A 23304-nucleotide genomic window follows, 5' to 3' on the forward strand; every position below is an offset into this window, starting at 1 on the left:
ACCGAAAAATACCCCAGCAGCGGCAGTGTGGCCCTTGTGGACTGTGGAGTCACATGATTGGATGGGTCACCGATGTGTGTGTAACAACAGCGGGATGCGGAACAGCCGAGCAAGTGGAGCTGCGGCCGGGCGAAGTGTTTCAGACAGTTTCAGTACTTTAACTTTGATCATGAGGATAAAACTCGTAAAACACTAAAGAAGAAGAATGTCCGCTCGAGACAGCAAAGCCGGTAAGATCTACGTTCTGTTTCTGTTTGTGTCTTTAAAGGTGTCTGAGGATGTTGCTGTAGCATGCTGACCGTTATCTGCTGTCAACACACTGTGTGCGCGTGCGTGTGCCAGTTATACACATTTATTTTCTGAACGGTCTACTCGTGTCAAATAATAATAATAGGCCTATAATAATAATAACCTGAGTAGTAATTAATTTGTAAAATAAATACTATAAATTAAATGAGCAAAAAATACATTATAGCCTATCAATTTTTTATACCAGTATGCTATTATATTTGTATTTTAAGTTTCATCATGACCGCTCCTTATTTTGCTCTCTCTCTCTCCAGACCGCTGCTCTCTCACCATGAGGCTGAAGGACAAGCTCCACCCGCCCAAGGTGAAGAGCCCAGTGGAGAGAATCAAACGCACCCAGTCTCAGAGAGCCTGTGTTCAACCAGATGTCAGCAGCACACACAAACACAGAAAGGTACACACACACACACACACACAGCAAGGTCGGACCTATATACATTGATTGATTGAATAGTTTATTAGGCAGACGTGTAAACGCTACAAACGTTTAGTCTAAAAAAATATCACTGAAAAATGTCCTTGTGCCTGCCTGCCTGTCTGTCTGTCCGTTAGCCTGTCTTGCTGCTAGCGGACCAGGAGCGTGCGGTGGTCAGCGCTCTGCGGTACTTCCAGACTCTGGTTGACAAGCTGTGGGTGGCGGACCTTCGGGGGGCGGCGGCGGACCGGCGGGCGGCCGGCGTGGACCTGCTGTGCGGCGCGACGGGGCAGATCCTGGAGGCCACGCGGGACCTGGTCCAGGCCGCTGAGAGGTACGTACTCCCCAGAGCCTTCTAATAGAAGAGTTACGACATTGAGGGGGCATAAAATAAACCGAGCGCTGTTCATGCAGCCTGAACCAACGGCGTCAACTCCGCGGGTGCTCAGGAGCAGAAGCACCCACTGGCAAAATAATAAGCCAATAAATAATAAGTTGCGGGGCGGGTGGGCACCTTAAAATATATAGGCAATACTAAGGTGGGCACCCACTGTCGTTAGAGGAACCCTCCGCCACTGGCCTGAACTGAGACAGGCTGGAGTTGGAAATACATTGTTTTCAACGAGGGCGGCGCAAATAAGAGCTATTTTAAGCATGTGTGCAACATGAGAACTGTTTCAAAGTATTGTACAGTAACAACTAAAGTCTCTTTAATGTTTATGTTGTACTATTACTACAAAACAATCTAAAATAAAGGGATTTAAGATCATTAAACCCGGGCTGTTGCCTGAGTCCAATACATTTCTGAGACCTCTTGTGGCTTATTGCTTTATTCTTTGGCAAATGGTCAAATAGAAACAGACGGTATCATCCATGGACTTTAAGTTATGTCAAATCAATTTAATTTGCCATATTAAAGCAGACTCCAATCAAGTTATTGAAACATTTGAGTTATACAGTATGTCTCTATAACTCCCGTTCCAGATATCCACTACAATGTTCTAAATATTTTAAGTTTCATATTATACGTTTGAAACTCAAATTGGTTACGTCATCCACATAATGTCGGTGTTACATAACTACTCCGTTTTTAATCTCATTCAAGATGAAAACCAGACAGTGTGTTACTCATTTTAACTCGGCACGCTAAAAATATGTATCTGAAAATAAGCTGTGCTTTGCTGCCCGTCTGCACGTGACTTGTGACGTTTTGCAGTAAACAAACAACTCCACGCGTCACGGAAGCTACGTCCCATAGCCTGAAGGGATGCGACGCTGTGATTGGTTCAGAAGCACACAGTTTTAGACTGAAATGTCAAAATAGAATGCCCAAAAAGCCATTTCACCCCATCTTTAAATGTTTTATATGTTAAGTCTTTCTTCTAATTATTATCGACTTTCCCCTCACAAATATACCTGTCTGTCTGATTGTTTGCAGTGAGACGGTTTCCTCTTCCTGTCTGTCTGACCTCTATGGGTCTGTGGCTCAGCTGATTGGATGGACCGATCAGCTGACGGTGCGTCACACCGCTCATGACGACGACGAGGTATCCATGGCGACGGTTACAGCGGCGATCCAGACCGCGCGGGATGCAGTGAAGGTAGCCCCTCCCCCTAGCCCCTCCCCTAGCCCCTCCTATGACCAGCCTTCCGGGTTTGTGTAAACGCAAACGTTTGCTTGTGATTGGCTGATCACCCCATAGCGATTTTAATTGGCTGAGCAAAGTACATGTTGAAGATTAAAGTGAGGACTGAAATTGTGTGTACAATGACAAAATGCTGTGTGTGACTGGTTGTTGTTGTTGTTGTCTCCGACCGCGAGTATCACAGCGCCTGCTACAGGCCGTTGAAAAACCTTGTCTTCCCCGGAAACGGCCCCTGAATGTCGTTTCTGAGATAGAGGGCTTTGAATGCAGCCTATGCAATGCAAGTGGATGCGTGCGCATCTTCAAAATGGCCGCGGCCACTGTCCCACTTTGAGTATTATGCTAACGAACGGTACCTAACGATTCGATCGGATAAAAACATGGATTAAAGAACAAACCCTGGAAAACGGAGGTCCCGGGTTTGGCAGGCTAGGCTTTGGGGTACTCCGTGTTAATTGAGGGATGAATAAATTCTGTCTGTCTGTCTGTCTGTCTGTCAGGAGTTGGTGAGGCTGGCCAATGGAACGCCACGTGGCCTCGCACCCTCCTCTCCCGGCCTATTAGACGCCACTTCTGCCGAGGTTCCAGCCAATGAGGGAACAGAACCGAGTCGTCAGAACCTCCCCTCTGAGGAGGTTCCGGCTCCTCCCCCTAAACCCCCTAAGCCCCTCCCCCTGCTAAACATGCAGACGGATAAGCCCCTCCCCCTGCTAAACATGCAGCCTGATAAGCCCCTCCCCCTCCTAAACATGCAGCCGGATAAACCCCACCCCCTTCTAAACATGCAGGTGGATAAGCCCCTCCCCCTCCTGAATATGCAGACAGATAAGCCCCTCCCCCTCCTAAACATGCAGGTGGATAAGCCCCTCCCCCTGCTAAACATGCAGACGGATAAGCCCCTCCCCCTCCTAAACATGCAGGCAGATAAGCCCCTCTCCCTGCTAAACATGCAGACGGATAAGCCCCTCCTAAACATGCAGATGGATAAGCCCCTCCCCCTGCTAAACATGCAGACGGATAAGCCCCTCCCCCTGCTAAACATGCAGACGGATAAGCCCCTCCCCCTGACAAACAGGTGAGACACATACAATTTATCATTGTGAATGTTTTTGTTTTTTTAATCTGAAGCGTTTTATTGGTTTAGTGACAAACTCAAATATGCTAATGAGCTCACATTCAAAGCTAGCATTTATTGACAAATTATCATATTATTCACGCCAGCATTTTTTAGTTGAGCTCTTATTTTGAAAAGCCCTGGAACAACATATTTTCAGATGGGGGTCGGCGCCGCTCGGCGGCCTTTTACATATATTTTTGGGGATCCTTGACATGAAATTCTTTGAGAACGACTGACAGAAACATGGGGTTTTCCAGAGAACTGTCAGGATTTAGAAGCATTTCAAAGCGCCATGGCCCGCATGCAGCTTACAGGGCCATGTGATTGTCTATTAACCCCCAAAAATCTATGTAATTGGCCACCGACCCCCATCTGGAAATATGTTGTTCAAGGGACCCCCCCAGAAGCAAAGTTGAAACGCTCACTCTGAAAGAATGTATTAGGCCTATTCAAACATTTTCGCGATTTTTCAAAAATAGCAGACCTACAAGCTCATAGTGCGGCATGAGCTTGTAGATCTGCTATTTTCCAATAGCTAAATTATAACATAAACATAATGCTTAAAACACCAAAAGGGGTTCCCACCCAAAATCGGTTAATAGTGTCCTGGTACCGCTTGCCACCCATAGAAACATGGGGTTTTTCAGAAAACTGTCAGAATTTAGAAGCATTTCAAAGCACATCAAAGCGCCATGGCCCCGCATGCAGCTTACAGGGCCATGTACGAGAGACTATTTCAGGGAGGTATAGAGCTACAGCTGTTGCTTCCCATTTCAATGTGACGCAACACAAGAACCCCCGCTAGTGTTTTTTTGGTCGTCCAACAGTTTCCTAACCACGCGGTGGGAGGAGACTAGAAAACAGTGAACTGCTAGAAAACGGCGATTGTATACTGCATGCGTTCATTCAGTTTCTGAATGTGTTACACGTGCGTGCATCACATGGGGCCCTTTGATTTGGTGTAGGGGGGGGGGGGGGGGTTCGAAGACAGGAAGTTGATCAGCTCTGCCCAGGAAGCGTGCCTGCGTGCGTGCATGCATGAGAAGAGAGGAAGAGAAAGAAGACAGAGCAAAGAGAAGTGGTCATTAATAAGAGGAAGTTAAATAATGGACAACACAGAGAGAGAGAGAGATTGTGATAAACCCATTTTGACCTGAGGTCGATTCTAAAAAAACAGTTTTCTGAAAAAACAATGTATCTAGATTCTATATGTGAGTGGTTCTCAAACATTTTCATGTCAAGGACCCCCAAAAATCTATGTAATTGGCGGCCGACCCCCATTTGAAAATATGTTGTTCAAGGGACCCCCCAGAAGCAAACTAAACGCTCGCTCTGAAAGAATGTATTAGGCCTTTTCAAAGATTTGCACCACATTTTCGCGATTAAAAAAAAATAGCAGACCTACAAGCTCATAGTGCGGCACCGAGTGCCGCACTATGAGCTTGTAGATCTGCTACTTTTCAATAGCTAAAGTATAACATAATGCTTAAAACACCAAAAGGGGTTCCCACCCAAAATCGGTTAATAGTGTCCTGGTACCGCTTGCCACCCTTGAGCTGCCGTTCGTGGGGGAAATGGAGAACAGGAGGCATCTATGAAACCATTCAAGCCAGGGTTATATAGGCTGATGGAAAGGAAAGGAAATGTTTACCCAGGGTAACTGGACTAAGCTCAAGAACTTGTTTACAGCCAGGCCCTGCTCATAGAACATTTCATGGTAGAGGTTCAATGCCTTGTCCAAGGGCACTTCAGCTGTGGTAATTTTAACGTGCCGGGCCGGGGATACGAACTAACGACCTTCCGATATCAAGACGATATCAAGGTGTGGCACCGCTGCCACACCGCTGCCACACCGCTGATTCTGGCTCCAAAACTATACTTCCCATTGCAATCAGAACTAGTGCAGAGTCTCTCACAATCTTCTGCCGTAGTCTGAAAACCCACCTCCTCAGACTCCATCTTGGCCCGTAGCACTTGTCTTAGCACTTGTCCTATAGCCTCGACGACCTTACAGGCGTTTGCAAAGGCCCAACTTATGTAACTTACTGTAGATAGCTTTTTATGTAGACATAGCAGTCTATGGTGTATACGCATAGTTTCATTCATTGTTCTTGCTTACTGTAAATCACTGGATTAAGAGCGTCTGATAAATGCCTAAATTGTAAATCCATGGATACATGTGTTTTGGTCTGATAATCAATGATAATAATAGTTATACTGTTTTAAAAAAACGTTTGAAATTATCTGTCTGTCTGTCTGTCTGTCAGAGTTCCTGCTCTTCCTCCTAAGAAGCGCCACTCTATGATAGGCTCCTCCCCCTATAAAGTCACCGTGGTCACACCAATGGGACGAGTAGAGGTACGCACACAGCCACACACGCACGCACACACACACACACACACGCACGCACGCACGCACGCACGCACGCACGCACGCACACACGCACACACGCAGATACACAGATATTATGATAATTGATGTTTGTTTCTGTGTTTACCAGGAGGCTGAATGTTTGAAGTACAACTCTGGAGACATGCTGTGTTCAGAGACGCATGGTAAACGCACACACACACACACACACACACACACACACACACACACACACACACACACACACACACACACCACACGAATACACACAGTCACACGCACACATACACACACACGCACACACTTACACACACACACACACACACACACACACACACACACACACACACACACACAGGTTCCCGTCAGAGCGCTTCTAGTCAGCCACATGAAACAGGAAGTGGTTACCACTGCTACTTCCTGCATGCGGTTTGGCCGGTGAGGCGAGGCTGACTCACTGCTGCCCCCCGCAGGCAGGTCGTCATGGCAACACATTTATTTAGCTGCCACTGGTTGTCAACGTGTGCCGTGGGGACCACGTGTCGGTCCAAATGGAACGCTCACCGGTCTGCAACTCTGAGTGTTACAGACTAGCAACCAACCTGTTTGGTTCCATGTGTTACACTCTCAGAGTTTAAGCTAGGGTCCAATGCGATGCATTGTGACTGTGAGCTTGTAGATCTGCTATTTTCAAAAGATTTGTATACATTTGAAAACTTGAAATGCGACATTCTGTGTGTACTTTCTACTATTGGTACTATAAACTGTGATATTCGGAGCCTTTTAAAACTCAATTCGAGGTGAAGAACACAATAACACTGATGGGAGCCGCACCACACAGCCAGTAGCACAGCACAGCACGGAATGGCCGACATCTACATACATCCGGTTCACACGGTCAGCCAGCCAAGCCAAGAGCTAAGAGATAAGCACATTCTGATTATTATTGAGTATTTCTATGTTAGTACAGATACTTTTACTCCAATAAAAGTATGTTTTCCTCTAAGCCCGAGTTACACTTGTAGATAGTGGTACCCGAACCTGACAGCCCGAGACCCGACAACACAAAGCATTTATTATCACAATATTTGAATGTAATTCAATCACTCTCTCTCTCTCTCTCTCCCTCCCCCCCCTCCCCCCCCCCCCCCCCCCCCAGATAATGGCTTCCTTCATAAAGATGATGAAATGCTCCCTCCTCCTCTTCCTCCTCCTCCGGCTCTTCCACAGAAGAGGCGTTCTGCTCAAGGTGATCACATGACTCTGACATCATCCATCCATCCAGAGCAGGGGTGGGAAACTATAGTTCCACACTCACTCCAGACGGCCACTATAGACCGATTCCGTAGCGGTTTCATGGTCGCAGCCTACGTATTTCCTGTAGGTGGACTCGACGTAGCTGCGGGGTTTAAACCCTCACCAGGCGCATCTCTTCCACTACAGTGAACGGCAGAGTGACTGATGTTAGTCTGCCTCAAACTTTACTCCTTTACCTGCTTTTTTACTAACACTAACATTACAAAGATGTCCAGAACATCGAGATGCCTCGATGTAGTGTGTAGTTTATGGCTGCTCCAACAGTAGTGGCAACATAAAAAATAAATAAATACGGAATGTCAAAATATCCGCCGCGGTGGCTGAGACCAGAGCCATTGAGTAATGTTTGAGACAAAGCACTGAAAGGTCCTGAAAGATACATAATGTCAGTCTTACCCAATACCCAATCTTTCTGTTTTATGAACACAAGGCTGCTATATTTTATACCTCATACTAAGCATTTAAAGTATGAGGTATAAAGTACAGCAGCCTTGTGTTAATAAAACAGAAAGATTTGGTATTGGGTAAGACTGGCGTTATGTATCTTTCACTGCTTCGTCTCAACCATGACTCAATGGCTCTGGTCTCAGCCACCGCGTGGATATTAGACATTCCGTTTTTTTTTTTTTTTTAATGTTGCCACTACTGTTGGAGCAGCCATAAACTACACAGGTTCATCTCGATGTTCTGGGCATCTTTGTAATTTTAGTGTTAGTAAAAAAGCAGGTAAAGGAGTAAAGTTTGAGGCAAACTAACATCAGTCACTCTGCCGTTCACTGTAGTGGAAGAGATGCGCCTTGTGAGGGTTTAAACCCCGCAGCTACGTCGAGTCCGCCTACAGGAAATACGTAGGCTGCGACCATGAAACCGCTACGGAATCGGTCTATAGTTCCACACTCACTCCAGACAGCCACTATAGTTCCACACTCACTCCAGATGGCCACTATAGTTCCACACTCACTCCAGATGGCCACTGTAGTTCCACACTCACTCCAGAGAGCCACTATTGTTCCACACTCACTCCAGAGGGCCACTATAGTTCCACACTCACTCCAGAGGGCCACTATAGTTCCACACTCACTCCAGAGGGCCACTATAGTTCCACACTCACTCCAGAGGTCCACTATAGGTCCACACTCACTCCAGAGGGCCACTATTGTTCCACACTCACTCCAGAGGGCCACTATAGTTCCACACTCACTCCAGAGGGCCACTATAGTTCCACACTCACTCCAGAGGGCCACTATAGTTCCACACTCACTCCAGAGGGCCACTATAGTTCCACACTCACTCCAGAGGGCCACTATAGTTCCACACTCACTCCAGAGGGCCACTATAGTTCCACACTCACTCCAGAGGGTCACTATAGTTCCACACTCACTCCAGAGGGCCACTATACGTAGTTCCACACTCACTCCAGACTAGGGCCACTACATTTCCACACTCACTCCAGAGGGCCACTATAGTTCCACACTCACTGTAGATCAGCCATTTTCGAGGCTCAACCCTGCACTCTTTAGCTACTGGAGATACAGTGTAACGACTTGGATTTCGAAACAAATTAGTTCAAAACAAAATGCTGCGTTCCAAGTTCAGGAGACTGTTTTTCACTGTGACTTGACAAAGCTTCTAGGAACATCTTTGAATGCAGATTGTGGCCCCTAGATGTGTCAGAGACGTTTTGCCCATTGCTGGCTGTCTTGAAAAAATAAATAAATCATTCACATTTTTGACATGATTGCTTATAGCAGCTTTAAGTGTGTCTGTGGGTTTTTATAAATCTGGAAAACAGTTTCCTGAAAAGTCTCTGGTGGAGCCGTTGCCCCCGCGACCCGACTACGGATAAGCGGCTGAAGATGGATGGATTCATTGACACATTTAACACACTCTTTGTTGTAGGCATCGTCAACTCTCAGACCACACCCCCTGGTGGAGATGACCCCGCCCCTCTGCACCGAAGCCCCTCCCACCAAGCCTTCGATGAGCGTCTCCACGTCTCCTCCCCCCCCTCTCCCAGCGCGAGCCCCCCTCCCCTCCCTGAGAAGAAACATCACAGTGAGTATGCACGCACGCACACACGCACGCACACACACACACACACACACACACACACACACACACACACACACACACACACACACACACACACACACAAGACCAACACGAGGTGATACATCAAATGCATACATATAATTAGTCATCTGGGATCATCAGTAAACCAAGCACCTATCATCATAGTCTTAACCCATTCTGGGCGGTAACCCCCTTTGGTGTTTTAAGCATTATGTTATACTTTAGCTATTGAAAAATAGCAGATCTACAAGCTCATTGCGTCTATGAGCTTGTAGGTCTGCTATTTTAGAAAAGTCGTGAAAATGTGCCTCAAATCTTTGAATATTCTATAATGTTTTTAACTCAAATCTTTGCTTCTGGGGGGTCCCTGGAACAACATATTTTCAGATGGGGGTCGGTGGCCAATTACATATAATTTGTGGGGGTCCTTGACATGAAATATTGAGAACCACTGATATAGAAATCGACGCCAGGCCTAAATGGGTCAACAGTAGAATATCCAAATCAATAATCTGTACGTGTGCGTGCGTGCGTGCGTGTGCGTGTGCGTGTGTGTGCGTGTGCGTGTGTGCGTGCGCTCCAGTCCATGAGTACCTCCAGTTCATGTCGACATCCAGCAGCAGTGCCTCAGACATGTTCTTCTACCAGCGCTGTTCCCAGAGCAGCCACAAGGGGGCGTACCCCCCCACGGTCTACCAGCTGACCCACCACGACCTGCCCACTGTGCCCTGCCTGCCCCCCAAGAAGAGACCACTGGTACGTACACACACACACACACACACAGACATGCATGCACGCACGCACGCACGCATGCACAGACACACAGACACGCATGCACGCACGCACTCATACACACACAGACACGCATGCACACGCAGGCACACACACACGCTGAAAATGAAGGCCTGGCCCGAACAACCATACCATAATGTTAGGCCCCGAGACCGGCCCGATAGCCTGAGAAAAAGAGAAACAGAAATAGAAGGCCAGTAGGTAGTGCCCCAAGTTATTGCCTATTGGGTCGAAGTGTTCCGAGGAGGCACCCATCCAAACAGAAACGTCCTGTCTGCTTACCCATTCAGACCTGAGGACGATTCTACAAAATGTCTTCTAAATCATGACAGTTTTCTGAAACACCCATGATGTTTCTATATCAGCGGTTCTCAAACTATTTCATGTCAAGGACCCCCAGAATTATCTGAACATGTGTTGTTCCTGGGACCTCCCCAGAAGCAAAGATTTGAGTTGAAAACGTGGAAGAATATATATTCAAAGATTTGCGCCACATTTTCGTGATTTTTTAAAAATAGCAGACCTACAAGCTCGTAGCTATAGTCACCAAAAGCCAAATCTTGGTGATTCCTCCCCAGCTACAATTAACTGTACATTTTGAATTCCGGATTTTTACTTCTAACTTGTGACTAATTCTACATTGTAGTATTGATACTTTTACTTAACCCATTTAGGCCTGACGTCGAAATTAAAAAATAGTCTTCTAAATCCCGACAGTTTTCTGAAATTCATGCGTCTGTATCAGTGGTGCTCAATATTTCATGTCAAGTACCCCCCCGTCTGAAAATATGTTATTCCAGGAACCCTCAGCCTCCCAGAAGCAAAGATTTGAGTAAAGAAATGTTTGCTCTGAAAGAATATATATTCAAAGATTTGCACCACATTTTTCAAAAATAGCAGACCTCTGCTATTTTCCATTAGCTAAAGTACAACATAATGCTTAAAAGGGGTTCTCGTCCTGAATGGGTTATGTAAAAAACGTAAGTACTTTTGTCTACCACTGACAGCATGTGAGGTTACAACAGCTTTGTACAGTGTGATGATGATGATGATGATGAATGAATGCATTTTATTTATATAGCAAACAAAAACATAAAGTGCTTTACAGACAGGTTGGAAACAACAATCATAAACAACATCAAGAACATCAGAAATAACAAAGCATAACATCACATCAAAACACATCAAGGAAAAAATAAACAAATATATACATATATAATATACGTGTATATATATGTATACATACACATAGGCCTATACATACATATAAAACTGAATTCGGAAGAGCATTTGACATACAGGTGTGTTTTTAAAAGCTGATGATGATGATGATGATGTCTTCATCAGGTTTCCAGGGCAGAAGATGGAGTGGACATTACCAAAGAAAGGTAACATGCACGCGCACGCACCCCCCCCACACACACACACACACACACACACACACACACACACACACACACACACACACACACACACACACACACACACACACACACACACACACACGCGCGAGAGATAAAGCATGTCTATGGTCCAGAAATTGATGCCATGTGTATCCAATAAATAATTGTGTTCAAATCAGGGCTGGCACACTGGAGACGGTTGAGGAGGAGAGAGGATGTACAGTTTGTGAGATATTAAAGTTGTATAGTGAAATGAAAAATATGTTTTTCCACACTTTTAGACCACATCCGTGGTCATCATATATGACCATACCTAAATTTAAATTTTTGTGTAATTGTTTATATTAAAAGTCCATAAAAATAGAATTTTAATTACTTCCAGAAAACGTACTGCGTGATGACGTGTCGAGGCCCACATCGATAAAAGCCAATCAAAATGAAGCTCACCCGTTTGAGTCCCAGTATCTGCGTGTCCGTCCAACACAGCTGCTACTGATTACAGAAATCCTCCGTTTTTATTCCCATTCAGGATAACGACAAGTGTATTACTCGGTTTCAACTTAATCATCACGCTAAAATATGTATCTGAAAACATTATAGGGTAGAAATAAGCCAAATAGCAGTAAACTGGGTCAGCTGGCCGACTATCTGACTTGTAAACAAACACTCCGTGCTCCTGCGTGTAGCATAGCTACCGTCCCTAGCTACCGTCCCATCGCCTGAAGGGATGCGACTGTCTGATTGGTTCAGAAACTTCAGAGCCAGCGTTTCAAGCTGAAACTTCAAAATAAAATGCCCACCGTTTCCGTTTCACTACACCTTTAAGGAAGTTGTTTTGTCCTGGCCATTCAACTCATTCAAGTTTACAACTCCACCAGAGCTTGATCGCGATCTTTTTTCGATGAATTATACAGCACTTAATCCAAATGATACCATACCATACCATACCATCTTTATTTCTATAGCACATTTAAATAACAACAAGTTGTACCAAAGTGCTTTACAATAAAATAATAAAAATCACAACTTCATTTAAAAACAAACAACATACAGTACACAGTGTCACTTTCAACATCAAAAGCTCATACTATGCTTGGAAAAGCCAAAGAATCAAAATATGTCTTGAGGCGTGATTTAAACCCCTGAAGAGTGGGGGCTTGTCTTATGTGCAGAGGCAGCTCATTCCAGAGCTTGGGAGCTGCCACTGCAAAAGCCCGGTTCCCTCTGAGCTTCAGCCTTGATTTAGGCACCACCAGGAGAAGCTGGTCAGACGACCTGAGGGTCAATCAATCAATCAATCAATCAATCAGACTTTATTGTCACAACACATTACAAGTAACATGGGTGAAATTCTGGTTGTGCAGGTACTCATTGCAGTTACGGGGATAGAGACAACAATCAGAGCTACACAGCTGCAGCCATATTTCGGCGCTGCCCTCAGCTTTCTTGCATCAGAAAAGAATAAAGAAGAATAGGGTGGGGGGGGGGGGGAGCATCGAGTGGGTGAGGGGTATTGACAGATAGGGAGGGAGGGGATGAGGACATCATATCACATACAGTTGCATTGTGTAGGCACGGAAACTTGGGTGGGGTCCTTGTGGGAACATACGGTATGAGTAGTTCAGAGAGATAAATGCGTGCCAAACCATTTAAACATTTAAAAACAAAAAGCAAAACCTTGAAATCAATCCTGTATCGCACAGGAAGCCAATGGAGGGAGGCTAGTACAGGACTAATATGGTCACGCTTACGTGTACCTGTAAGCAACCGTGCGGCGGCATTCTGGATTAGCTGTAAGCGAGAGATGGAGGCCTGGTTAACTCCAATATACAGGGCATTACAGCAGTCGAGGAGGGATGTCATAAAGGCATGGATAACAGTTTCGAACACAGGGCGGGAAAGACGAGATTTAATCTTTGCCAGCCTTCTAAGCTGGAAGAAGCTCTTTCTGACTGTTTCATTTACCTGTTTGTCCATTTTTACATCAGAGTCTATCTTAAAGCCTAGATTGGTGGCAATTGGCTTTAAGAAAGGCTCAAGGGGACCTAAATCACCGGGAGGAAACACATTGTTGCTTGGCCCACAAATGATGAATTTGTGTTGTTGAATGACTCAGAGACACTCTCACGTACATTAATGTAAAATGTACATTATCCTAATAAGATTGCGAGAAAACACAAAGCGGTTGCACCCTATAACCATGAGCATCCTGCAGTTCCCACCCTGACCAGCGGGGCAGCGAGGAGCACAAGGATGAAGATGATGATGAAGAAGATGAAGATGGGGGGGTGTTACTGATGGACCAGCAGGACGTCCTGGACAGGCTGACCCTGAAGACAGAGGTCAGAGGTCACCGTCATGGCTCGTGTGTGTGTGTGTGTGTGTGTGTGTGTGTGTGTTTGCACCTTAACACATCTTGTGCCCAATTTATTTTCTTTTTTTAGTGTTAAATGACCCATGACCTCTGTCTATCTGTCTGACCTATAGGAGGAGGAGGGGCCGGATGTGAAAGCAGGATCTCCTGACGTGCTATTGGTCCACGCCACTGAGATTGACAGCAACGGTAAAAACGATTCCAATAAACCTTATGTTCTTTTTATGTACAGTGGTCCCCCATGGAGACACGAAGGAGGCTCTTCGTGTCTCCATAGGGAACCACTGCTGCTCGTCAAACTATTGGCTTAGGAATGTGACAAAAAATATCCATGAGTTCAAGTCTCAGAGGGGGTGGGGAGTAATCGGTGGAAATAATGTCATTTTGTGTGTGCGTGCGAATGTGCGTGCGTTCGTGTGTGTGGCGTGTGTGTGGCGTGTGTGTGTGTGTGTGTGTGTGTGTTTGTGTGTGTGTGTGTGCACGTGCGTGTGTGTGTATGTGCGCAGATCAAAGGCTGTACTGTGAAGCATTCCTCTCCACCTACAGAAGTTTCATCAGCCCCTATGATGTCATCAGCAAACTACAGCACAGATATCCTTCACACGCACACACACACACACGCACGCACACACACACACACACACACACACACACAGTTTCACAATTTACGATAGATCGAAAGATAGATATTGTTTTTATTAAAGTGTCCTACATCATACGATGCCCAGCCCGCACGGGCTTACAAGACACTCACAAAATTGTACATACATAGTGATACATATACACAAAATACATAGACTAGTTACTCATGGATACATCGTTCTCCAACGTAACTGCCATGACTTCTCTATGAATCTTCCAAAAACAAAAACTCTTCCTAAAACATAAAACTAATCTGGATTCTTATCCTGATTTTTTTTTTCAAATAAAGAGTTTCTTAAATCATGGAGTAGTTGGACAGTGGAAAACAAAATGAAACTCATCCTCTACAACTCCCAGGTCACAGAGAACACAGTCACTGCTCCTCAGGAATGCCAGTATATCTGCCCACCTCAACTTGCCAGAGGTAAAGCACCAGAACACAAGGTTCAGTCATGTAGTCCTCTTCGAATTGAATATCATTTCTTAATTTAGCTTTTTTCACAATGTCCACCCTCCATCGCTGCTGCCTGCTGATGTAACATTGACAGTTTATATTTGACTGTATTAATGTTACAATGAAGGTTATTTAAAAAATATATGTTTACATCAGAAAGTGAGAAATTGAGGAGACGTCTCTTATCCACGGATGATTACATATTTTATTCCAATTAAATATAGTTTTCGTAATCCTCTCTCTTCTGGCAGTTGGATAAGGCGATTCCATAATCTGATCATTTCACATCTCTCCCTTGTCCGGCAGCTTTCCCATGAATGTCCACACACAGGTTAAAATGACACTTGCAATGCAAATATGATTATGTACAACACGTTAACACCCTGAGCGCACAGGACAGAGTTCTCCGCCCTATCAATTAGTAACGCACAGCGCTCAAGACGGAGATTGATCAAAAGGACAGAGATTCATTGATATCAAAACCGATCGCATCGCTCCACAAGGCTGGGAGCGTCTGTTGCGCAACACTCTGTTATCCCATTCTGAACGGGAACCCATTTTGGTGTTAGCATCATGTTATGCTTTAGCTATTGAAAAATAGCAGATCTACAAGCTCATAGCGCGCCACCGAGTGGCGCGCTACGAGCTTGTAGGTCTGCTATTTTTGAAAAATCGAAGAACGACTGACATTTTTTAAATCTGATCTCAGGTCAGAATGGGTTAATCAGACCAGTGTGTGTCCAGTGGAAACCTCGTATGAATCTGATCTCAGGTCAGAATGGGTTATTTTCCGGTGGGACGTCATCGACACACGCACACATACCTTAACTAACATCACGTACAGACACTTGTGTAAGGGGATCGAACCTGTGAACCGGAGAGCCAGTAAGAACACATTCCTGGTGCTGGTCAGAGTGGTGGACGAAATCTGGTAAGAACGCACACACACACACACACACACACACACACACACAGCTTTTGTATCTGTCTCTAATGTTTATGCGTGTGCGTGTGTCTACACGTGCCGGGGTGGGCGTGTCCAGTGCCGTGGAACTGGACTGTGATTTGCAGGTTCTGCTGATGGAACTGGTGTTCAGGCTCGTGATTGGAGGAGAGCTGGCCTTGGCCTGCCTCCTGCGCGCCAACTTCCTGTCAAAGATGGTGCAGAGACGGAAGCTGATTGGCTCTCCTCTGTCCCTCCGCCCACTCTCGGCAATGGGTGTGGCCGCAAGGTAGGCTCCGCCCTTCAACCTTAGCCAATCAGCACAGCACAATTAACAATTTAGGAATTTAGCAGATGCTCTATTTATTTTTTATCAATCTTTATCCCACGATTTTGCAACCCATTTTTTCTCCCATTGTCAATTATCGAATGTAATCCTGGGCGCTACACTTCCTCTGCCAACCTGGGGAGAGCAACGGACTGACCTCATGCTTCCTTCTATGCAAGGAGTCCAAGCTGCTTCTTTTCAGCTGACAGGGGGGAGTTTCCCCGGCCGGACGTAGCGCGTGGAAGAAACACGTTATTCCAACCAGTTCCTTTCCCCTCCATCAGGTGCCCCGGCTGGCCAGGGGGAGGCAGTTTAGAGACCAGGATTACTGCATGTTTTTGTGAGGGTATCTACCCTAGGGGACACGGGGAGAACATGTGAGGGTACCTACCCTAGGGGACACGGGGAGAACATGTGAGAGTACCTACCCTAGGGGACACAGGGAGAACATGTGAGGGTACCTACCCTAGGGGACACAGGGAGAACATGTGAGGGTACCTACCCTAGGGGACACGGGGAGAACATGTGAGAGTACCTACCCTAGGGGACATGGGGAGACATTGCCATCTGGATTTTAGGAGTTTATATTGTGGTGTTTGTCTCCCCCTACAGGCCAGGGACCCTCAGTGATTTTAGCAGTAAGGACGTGGCAGAACAGCTCACACTGTTGGACTCTGAGCTCTTCTATAAGATAGAGGTATGAACTCTGACCTCTCATGTACTTCCTGACTCGAAACACATTAACATTTTGCACAGTTTCACACACACACACACACACACACACACACACACACACACACGCACATGCGCACACTGTCTGTCTGTCTGTCTCCCTGCCTGTCTGCCTGCCTGCCTGCCTGTCTCTCTGTCTCTCTGCCTGCCTGTCTGTCTGTCTGTTTCTCTGCCTGTCTAGCTTCCAGAGGTGTCGCTGTGGTCTAAAGGGCAGAATGAAGAGAAGTTTCCCAACCTGTCTGTCTCTCTGCCTGTCTGTCTGTCTCTCTGCCTGTCTGTCTGTCTCTCTGCCTGTCTGTCTGTCTCTCTGCCTGTCTAGCTTCCAGAGGTGTTGCTGTGGTCTAAGGAACAGAATGAAGAGAAGTTTACCAACCTGTCTGTCTCTGCTTGTCTGTCTCTCTCTCTGCCTGTCTGTGTCTCTCTGCCTGTCTAGCTTCCAGAGGTGTTGCTGTGGTCTAAGGAACAGAATGAAGAGAAGTGTCCCAACCTGACCGAGTTCACTCAGCACTTCAACAGCGTCTCCTTCTGGTAATCTCGTGCTATGAGCTCAATAGATCTGCTATTTTTCAACAGCTAAAGCATAAAATAATGCTTAAATTCATCCTACCTAGGCTGCCTAAATTGTCTTATTACCTTTGGAGCATAACGCCAAAGTATTTGCAGCTTTGATCCATGAAGATCTGACGGAAAATAGTCCCATGGTTTGTTGTTGAAGAGAAAAACATGCCGCCATTACGATGCGAGACGAACACAGCCTCCACAGCATGTTGTAGTCCAAACAAACCGCTCGTTCACTTGCATTGAACTCATTTTCCCAGAAGCCCTAGCAGCCCAGAGCATGGCTTGACTTCTGGGTTTCGTCATCATAACGCGACGGCCTCGTCACCAGGTCCGCGACGAATCCGCTCTTTCTTTTTAAATATTAAAAAAAACGTCGAATTAAAGAAATAGCGGGTTTAGCGTATTACGCAGCACCGACACATGGATGAAATAGCGGGGAACGCGGGTTACGCAGTACAACTGTTAATGATGTAACAACTGTGTGTGTGTGTGTGTGTGTGTGTCAGGGTTCGTTCGGTGGTCATTCTTCAGGACAGACAGACGGACAGAGAGAAACTGCTGCTGAAGTTCATCAAAGTTATGAAGGTAAACTTCGTGCCGCTGACCCTGAATCAGTGAGGACAGTGGGCGTGCACGTTCCGTGCGTGCGTGCGTGCGTGCATTAGGCCAGTGGGAACCAGGGGTCCTTGAGGGAGTTCCAGGGGGTCCCCAGCTAAATGATAGTTAGGAACCAAATGGACCCTTATGGGTCTGTAACTCAGAGAGTGTACAAATAGAACCAAATGGACCCGCTCTCAGAGTTAAATTAACATTGATTTTACAATATAAATCGGGGTCCCAGAGATAGAAATGCCATTAAATGGGAGTCCGTAGACTAATGCATGTCAAACTGGGGGTCCGAATCACTGCTAGAGCCGTACAAATCTTCTCTTATGGGGGGGGTCTCTGGCATAGCTTTTCAAATGGGGGTCCGCGGGGCTAATTAGTGTCAATTTGGGGGTGCTTGACATGAAAAGGTTTGGAAACCACTGCTCTAGTCTATAGCTATTGATTTCTAAACAAATTATTTCAGCGTAAAATGCTGCAGTTCGCCTGAACGCTGCCTCGTTTCAACAGACTACTAAAAGGGCAGGGGCCCAAGCCCCCTTTGATGTCTGTGTGCGTGTGTGTGTGTGTGTGTGTGTGTGTGTGTGTGTGTGTGTGTGTGTGTGTGTGTGTGTGTGGAAGGCAAAAAGGCTGGCAAAGTATTGTGGTGTCTCTGCTATAATTGGCAGCCGTCAGGTCATATTATGGTGGAGACGCTGTTACTTATACCCATAGAGTACTGAGTGACATGCCTGTTGTATCATGAAAACACATGCCATGACTTTGCAGATGTAACTTTAATGCACCGGCTATAATATTAATATAATATAATATAATATAAGTGTCCTTATGGATTATGCATATCCCTTGTGTGAACATAAACTAAAGTGTGTGTGTGTGTGTGTGTGTGTGTGTGTGTGTGTGTGTGTGTGTGTGTGTGTGTGTGTGTGTGTGTGTGTGTGTGCAGCACCTTAGGAAGCTGAATAACTTCAACTCCTACCTGTGTGTTCTCTCTGCGTTGGACAGCGCTCCACTCAGCAGACTGGACTGGCAACGAAGCACTGCAGAGGTCACACACACACACACACACACACACACACACACACACACACACACACACACACACACACACACACACACACACACACACACACACACACTCTAAACCCCCTGTGTCCCCACAGCGTAAATTCCGTTTGTGTCTGAGCATAGGCATGGTAACGCCCCGTGATCACTGCCTGTGATTGGCCTACTGTCCTCCGAGCTCCGTCCGAGGTGGATACATGCTGGATGCCTGCCTGGAATCGTCTGATGCGAGGTTACTGGTGGGAAATAATACAAGTAGTATGGTATGATACAAGAGAACGCTAACTTGTACGTTTTATTTTTGTAGAAGAGGCAAACTAAATTATTGTTTATGCCGTTTGCTTTGAAGGAATAATTGATTGAACATGCGCACGCCATAATATGATTTGGGTGTGTTCTAAAATAAAGTGTTTGTGTTGAAACATTATTGTACTATAAAAACTTATATTTTCCCTTCATCTTTAATCCTTTTTAGTGTAATAGTATTAGTTTACTATAATTAGATTAATACACGATAATCAACACGTAACACTTTATTTACCCAAATCAAATCATAGTACAACATACGTATTCAATCAAAGCAAACGGCAGCCGCATAAACGATAAGTTTGCCTCTTCTACAAAAATAAAACGTACAAGTTAGTTACAAGGCTGCATCCTGTCGCACGTGCCAAGCTGTCATTCTCTCGTTGTATTATTTATTTCTCAATCTCACCACGGAGTGACCTCGCGTCTTGGAGGGCAGTCAAGACGGGCAGTGTCAGTAGACCAATCACAGGCAGGCGGGGTGTTACCATGCCTATGCTCGGACACAAACGGAATTCACGCGTCCCCACAGAGATACTCTTAACCCCGGGCGAAATGTCATGGTTGACATACAGTACATAGGCATAAACCAACTACTTCACATGAACAATGTTGCCGGGAAATATATATTTTATATACACAGATTTACTATTACATTAAATACATAAATAAATAAATAGTATTGTCGTCCCATTTCCTCGTTTAGTGCGAGGCTAGAGTCAAACAACACTCTTCTTAATCAACTGCAGTTGTCTCATCGAGGTGTGTGTGTGTGTGTGTGTGTGTGTGTGTGTGTGTGTGTGTGTGTGTGTGTGTGTGTGTGTGTGTGTGTGTGTGTGTGTGTGTGTGTGTGTGTGTGTGTGTGTGTGTGTGTGTGTGTGTGTGTGTGTGTGTGTGTGTGTGTGTGTGTGTGTCCAGGCCTTGGAGGAGTACAGCAGTTTGATTGACAGCTCATCATCGTTCAGAAACTACAGAACAGCTTTGGCGGAAGTGGAACCTCCATGTATTCCCTATCTGTACGTATGACCTTTGACCTTACGACCTCCATGTATTCCCTATCTGTATGACCTTTGACCTCCATGCATGACCTTATGACCTCCACGCATTCCCTATCTGTATGTATGACTTTATGACCTCCATGCATTCCATATCTGTACGTATGACCTTTGAACTTGTCTGTCTGTCCAGGGGTCTGATCCTGCAGGACCTGACCTTTGTCCACTTGGGGAACCCTGACCAGGTGATGACATCACAGGGGTCAAAGGTGAACTTCTCCAAGCGCTGGCAGCAGTTCAACATCCTGGACACCGTGAGGAGTTTTCAACAAACGTTCGTTTAGCTTTTTTTCCCCTCCTCTGTCGTTCTGAATTGGACCGGTACCGTAGCACCAGTGGTGGAGAAAAGACATTCTGGACGGGAACCCCTTTTGGTGTTTTAAGCATTATGTTATACTTTAGCTATTGAAAAATAGCAGATCTGTGCCGCGCTACGACCTTGTAGGTCTGCTATTTTTGAAAAATCGTGAAAATGTTGCGCAAATCTTTGAATATATATTCTTTCAGAGCGAACATTTTTAACTGAAATATCTGCTTCATATTTTCAGATGGGGGTCGGCGGCATATAATACATATTATATATGTATGTGATATGTATATGTAATATTACATATAATTTTGGGGCTCCTTGACATGAAACAGTTTGAGAACCACTGATATAGAAACATGGGGTTTTCAGAAAACTGTCATGATTTAGAAGACATTTGTAGAATCGGTCGAAATTAAAGTAAACGTATCAATATTGCAATGTAGAAATATTCTGTTACAAGTAAAAGTCCAGAGTAAAAGTACTCATTACGCAGATATGTCCCATTTCAAGTTTTTTTTTTAAACTTTTGAAAATAGCAGATCTACAAGCTCACAATGTGTCACAATGCGACACATTGTGATCTTGTAGATCGGCTATTTTCAAATGGCCGAAATGTATCTAGGCCTTATATGGCTGAAGTGGGTAATGCATGTTTTTTTATTTATTTTATTTTATTATATATAATAATAATCAAAAGTAATGTAGACTAGTGGAGTAAAATTACAATATTTGCCTCTGAGATGTAGTGGAGTAGAAGTAAAAGTACTGAAAATTGGAAATACCGTCAAGATTGTAACCCATTTAGACCCGAGGACGATTATACAAATGTCTTCTAAATCCAGACAGTTTTCTGCAAAACCCCATGTTTCTATGTCAGTGGTTCTCAAACATTTTCATAGCAAGGACCCCCAATATACAGTATATGAAACATGCCTCCGACCCCTGTCTGAAAATATGTTATTCCAGGGACCCCCCCAGAAGCAAAGATATGAGTTAAAAATGTTCTCTGAAAGAACATACTGTACATTCAAAGAATGTACTTGAACCTTGAAAAGGGGTTCCCGTCCTGAGTGGAATCCACAATGTAAACAAAGGACCTGGTGTCCGTGTTATCCTTAGTTTTATCCTTAATGTGTTGCTGTTTACATCGTTTGACTAATGTAGTATTCAGTCCATCGAGTCAATACACTTTACACAACAAAAGTCTGTCTGTCTGTCTGTCTGCCTGCAGCCGTTACTCGTTATGTCGTAACGAGGACATCGTGTCGTTCTTCAACGGCTTCAGCGACCACCTGGCCGAGGAGGCGTTGTGGGAACTATCTCTTAGGATCCGCCCACGGAACACCCCGCGAGCCAATCAGAGGTGACGTGGGAGGAGTCGACACCGGCAGCTCTCCAGCTCTCTGGCACTACAAATTGTGTGTGTGTGTGTGTGTGTGTGTGTGTGTGTGTGTGTGTGTGTGTGTGTGTGTGTGTGTGTGTGTGTGTGTGTGTGTGTGTGTGTGTGTGTGTGTGTGATAGCATATCAAGTATACTGTATACCAGTAAGCCAGCAGCATTGGTGGTGAAAACAAACAAAGATGTCTTATCATTAATACATTCTTCTATTTTCCTTCATTACATTTGATTCTTATTTTTATCTGGTGTATATAGGCAACATTGTTTTGCAATATTAAAATGAAAGAATAACTTTATGCCTATACTACAAATTCAATAATAAATTATGATTAAATTCCTTATTAAATACAAACAAATTCCTTTTCATACTTCTCTGCCGTAGCAACTGGGAGCCATGGGAGAGGACCTATAAGAGCCGCAGGTTTCCCACCCCTGCCGTACACCAATACTGTACAGACAGTATACTGTATATATACCACCACTCGTCTCTCTGCCATGCACAATCGCACATTACAGTATCTTTAATTGGCCGCCGACCCCCCCCCCCCCATCTGAAAATATGTCGTTTCAGGGGGACCGCCCCGGAAGCAAAGATTTGAGTTAAAAACGTTCGCTCTGAAAAAATATATATTCAAAGATTTGCGCCACATTTTCACCATTTCTTCCCCTAAAATAGCAGAGCTACAAGCTCGGCACTCGGTGCCACGCTATGAGCTTGTAGATCTGCTATTTTTCAATGGCTAAAGTATAACCTGCTCAAAACACCAAAAGGGGTATTCCCGACCGTCCTGAATGTGTCAGGCAGAAATAAATGTTTAACTAAATATTCTTTAGTTTGGGGTCTGAGAGGCTAGATTTCATTGAAAGGTGGTCCATATGGCTCATATTCCTCATAATGTCAATTGAACCGGGCCTTGATATGAGAAAGGTTTAAAACCACTGATGAGATATTTCTGCCTGACGGCAACGATATAATATAATATATTTTTAAACCAGGTAGGTTTACTTAAAAAAGTTAAAATAGTTAGAAATAGTGCTTTTTAGCTTGTAAACATAATATAAAATACAACTTTTTAGGTAGTTGTTTT

The 23304-nt window shown here is 45.0% G+C and overlaps 1 protein-coding gene across 1 annotated transcript; it reads left to right on the forward strand.

Annotated features, from left to right (window-relative positions):
* The first annotated feature begins 95 nt into the window (after positions 1–95).
* Positions 96–22690, forward strand: LOC308317747 (uncharacterized protein). The gene is made up of 23 exons (XM_080767027.1): positions 96–230; positions 564–703; positions 862–1058; positions 2163–2325; positions 2871–3445; positions 5755–5845; positions 5988–6042; positions 7017–7106; positions 9074–9229; positions 9831–10003; positions 11387–11427; positions 13658–13784; positions 13930–14005; positions 14323–14407; positions 15751–15843; positions 15956–16144; positions 16796–16880; positions 17349–17443; positions 17983–18061; positions 19029–19130; positions 20372–20469; positions 20642–20782; positions 22050–22690. The coding sequence occupies exons 1-23, from the start codon at positions 206–208 to the stop codon at positions 22183–22185; spliced, it is 3012 nt and encodes a 1003-aa protein (XP_080623153.1). The 5' UTR covers positions 96–205; the 3' UTR covers positions 22186–22690.
* Positions 22691–23304: the final 614 nt, after the last annotated feature.

The sequence above is a fragment of the Protomyctophum bolini genome (assembly GCF_963924005.1).
Source record: "Protomyctophum bolini genome assembly, chromosome: 6".
NCBI lineage: Eukaryota > Metazoa > Chordata > Actinopteri > Myctophiformes > Myctophidae > Protomyctophum > Protomyctophum bolini.

Bases quoted from the DNA above. Each gene is read 5' to 3' on its own strand.
- LOC308317747 (XM_080767027.1), top strand. From the start codon at position 206: ATGTCCGCTCGAGACAGCAAAGCCG. The intron at 1,059-2,162 runs GTACGTACTCCC...GATTGTTTGCAG, and splicing joins CTGGTCCAGGCCGCTGAGAG to TGAGACGGTTTCCTCTTCCT. The intron at 5,846-5,987 runs GTACGCACACAG...TGTGTTTACCAG, and splicing joins CACCAATGGGACGAGTAGAG to GAGGCTGAATGTTTGAAGTA.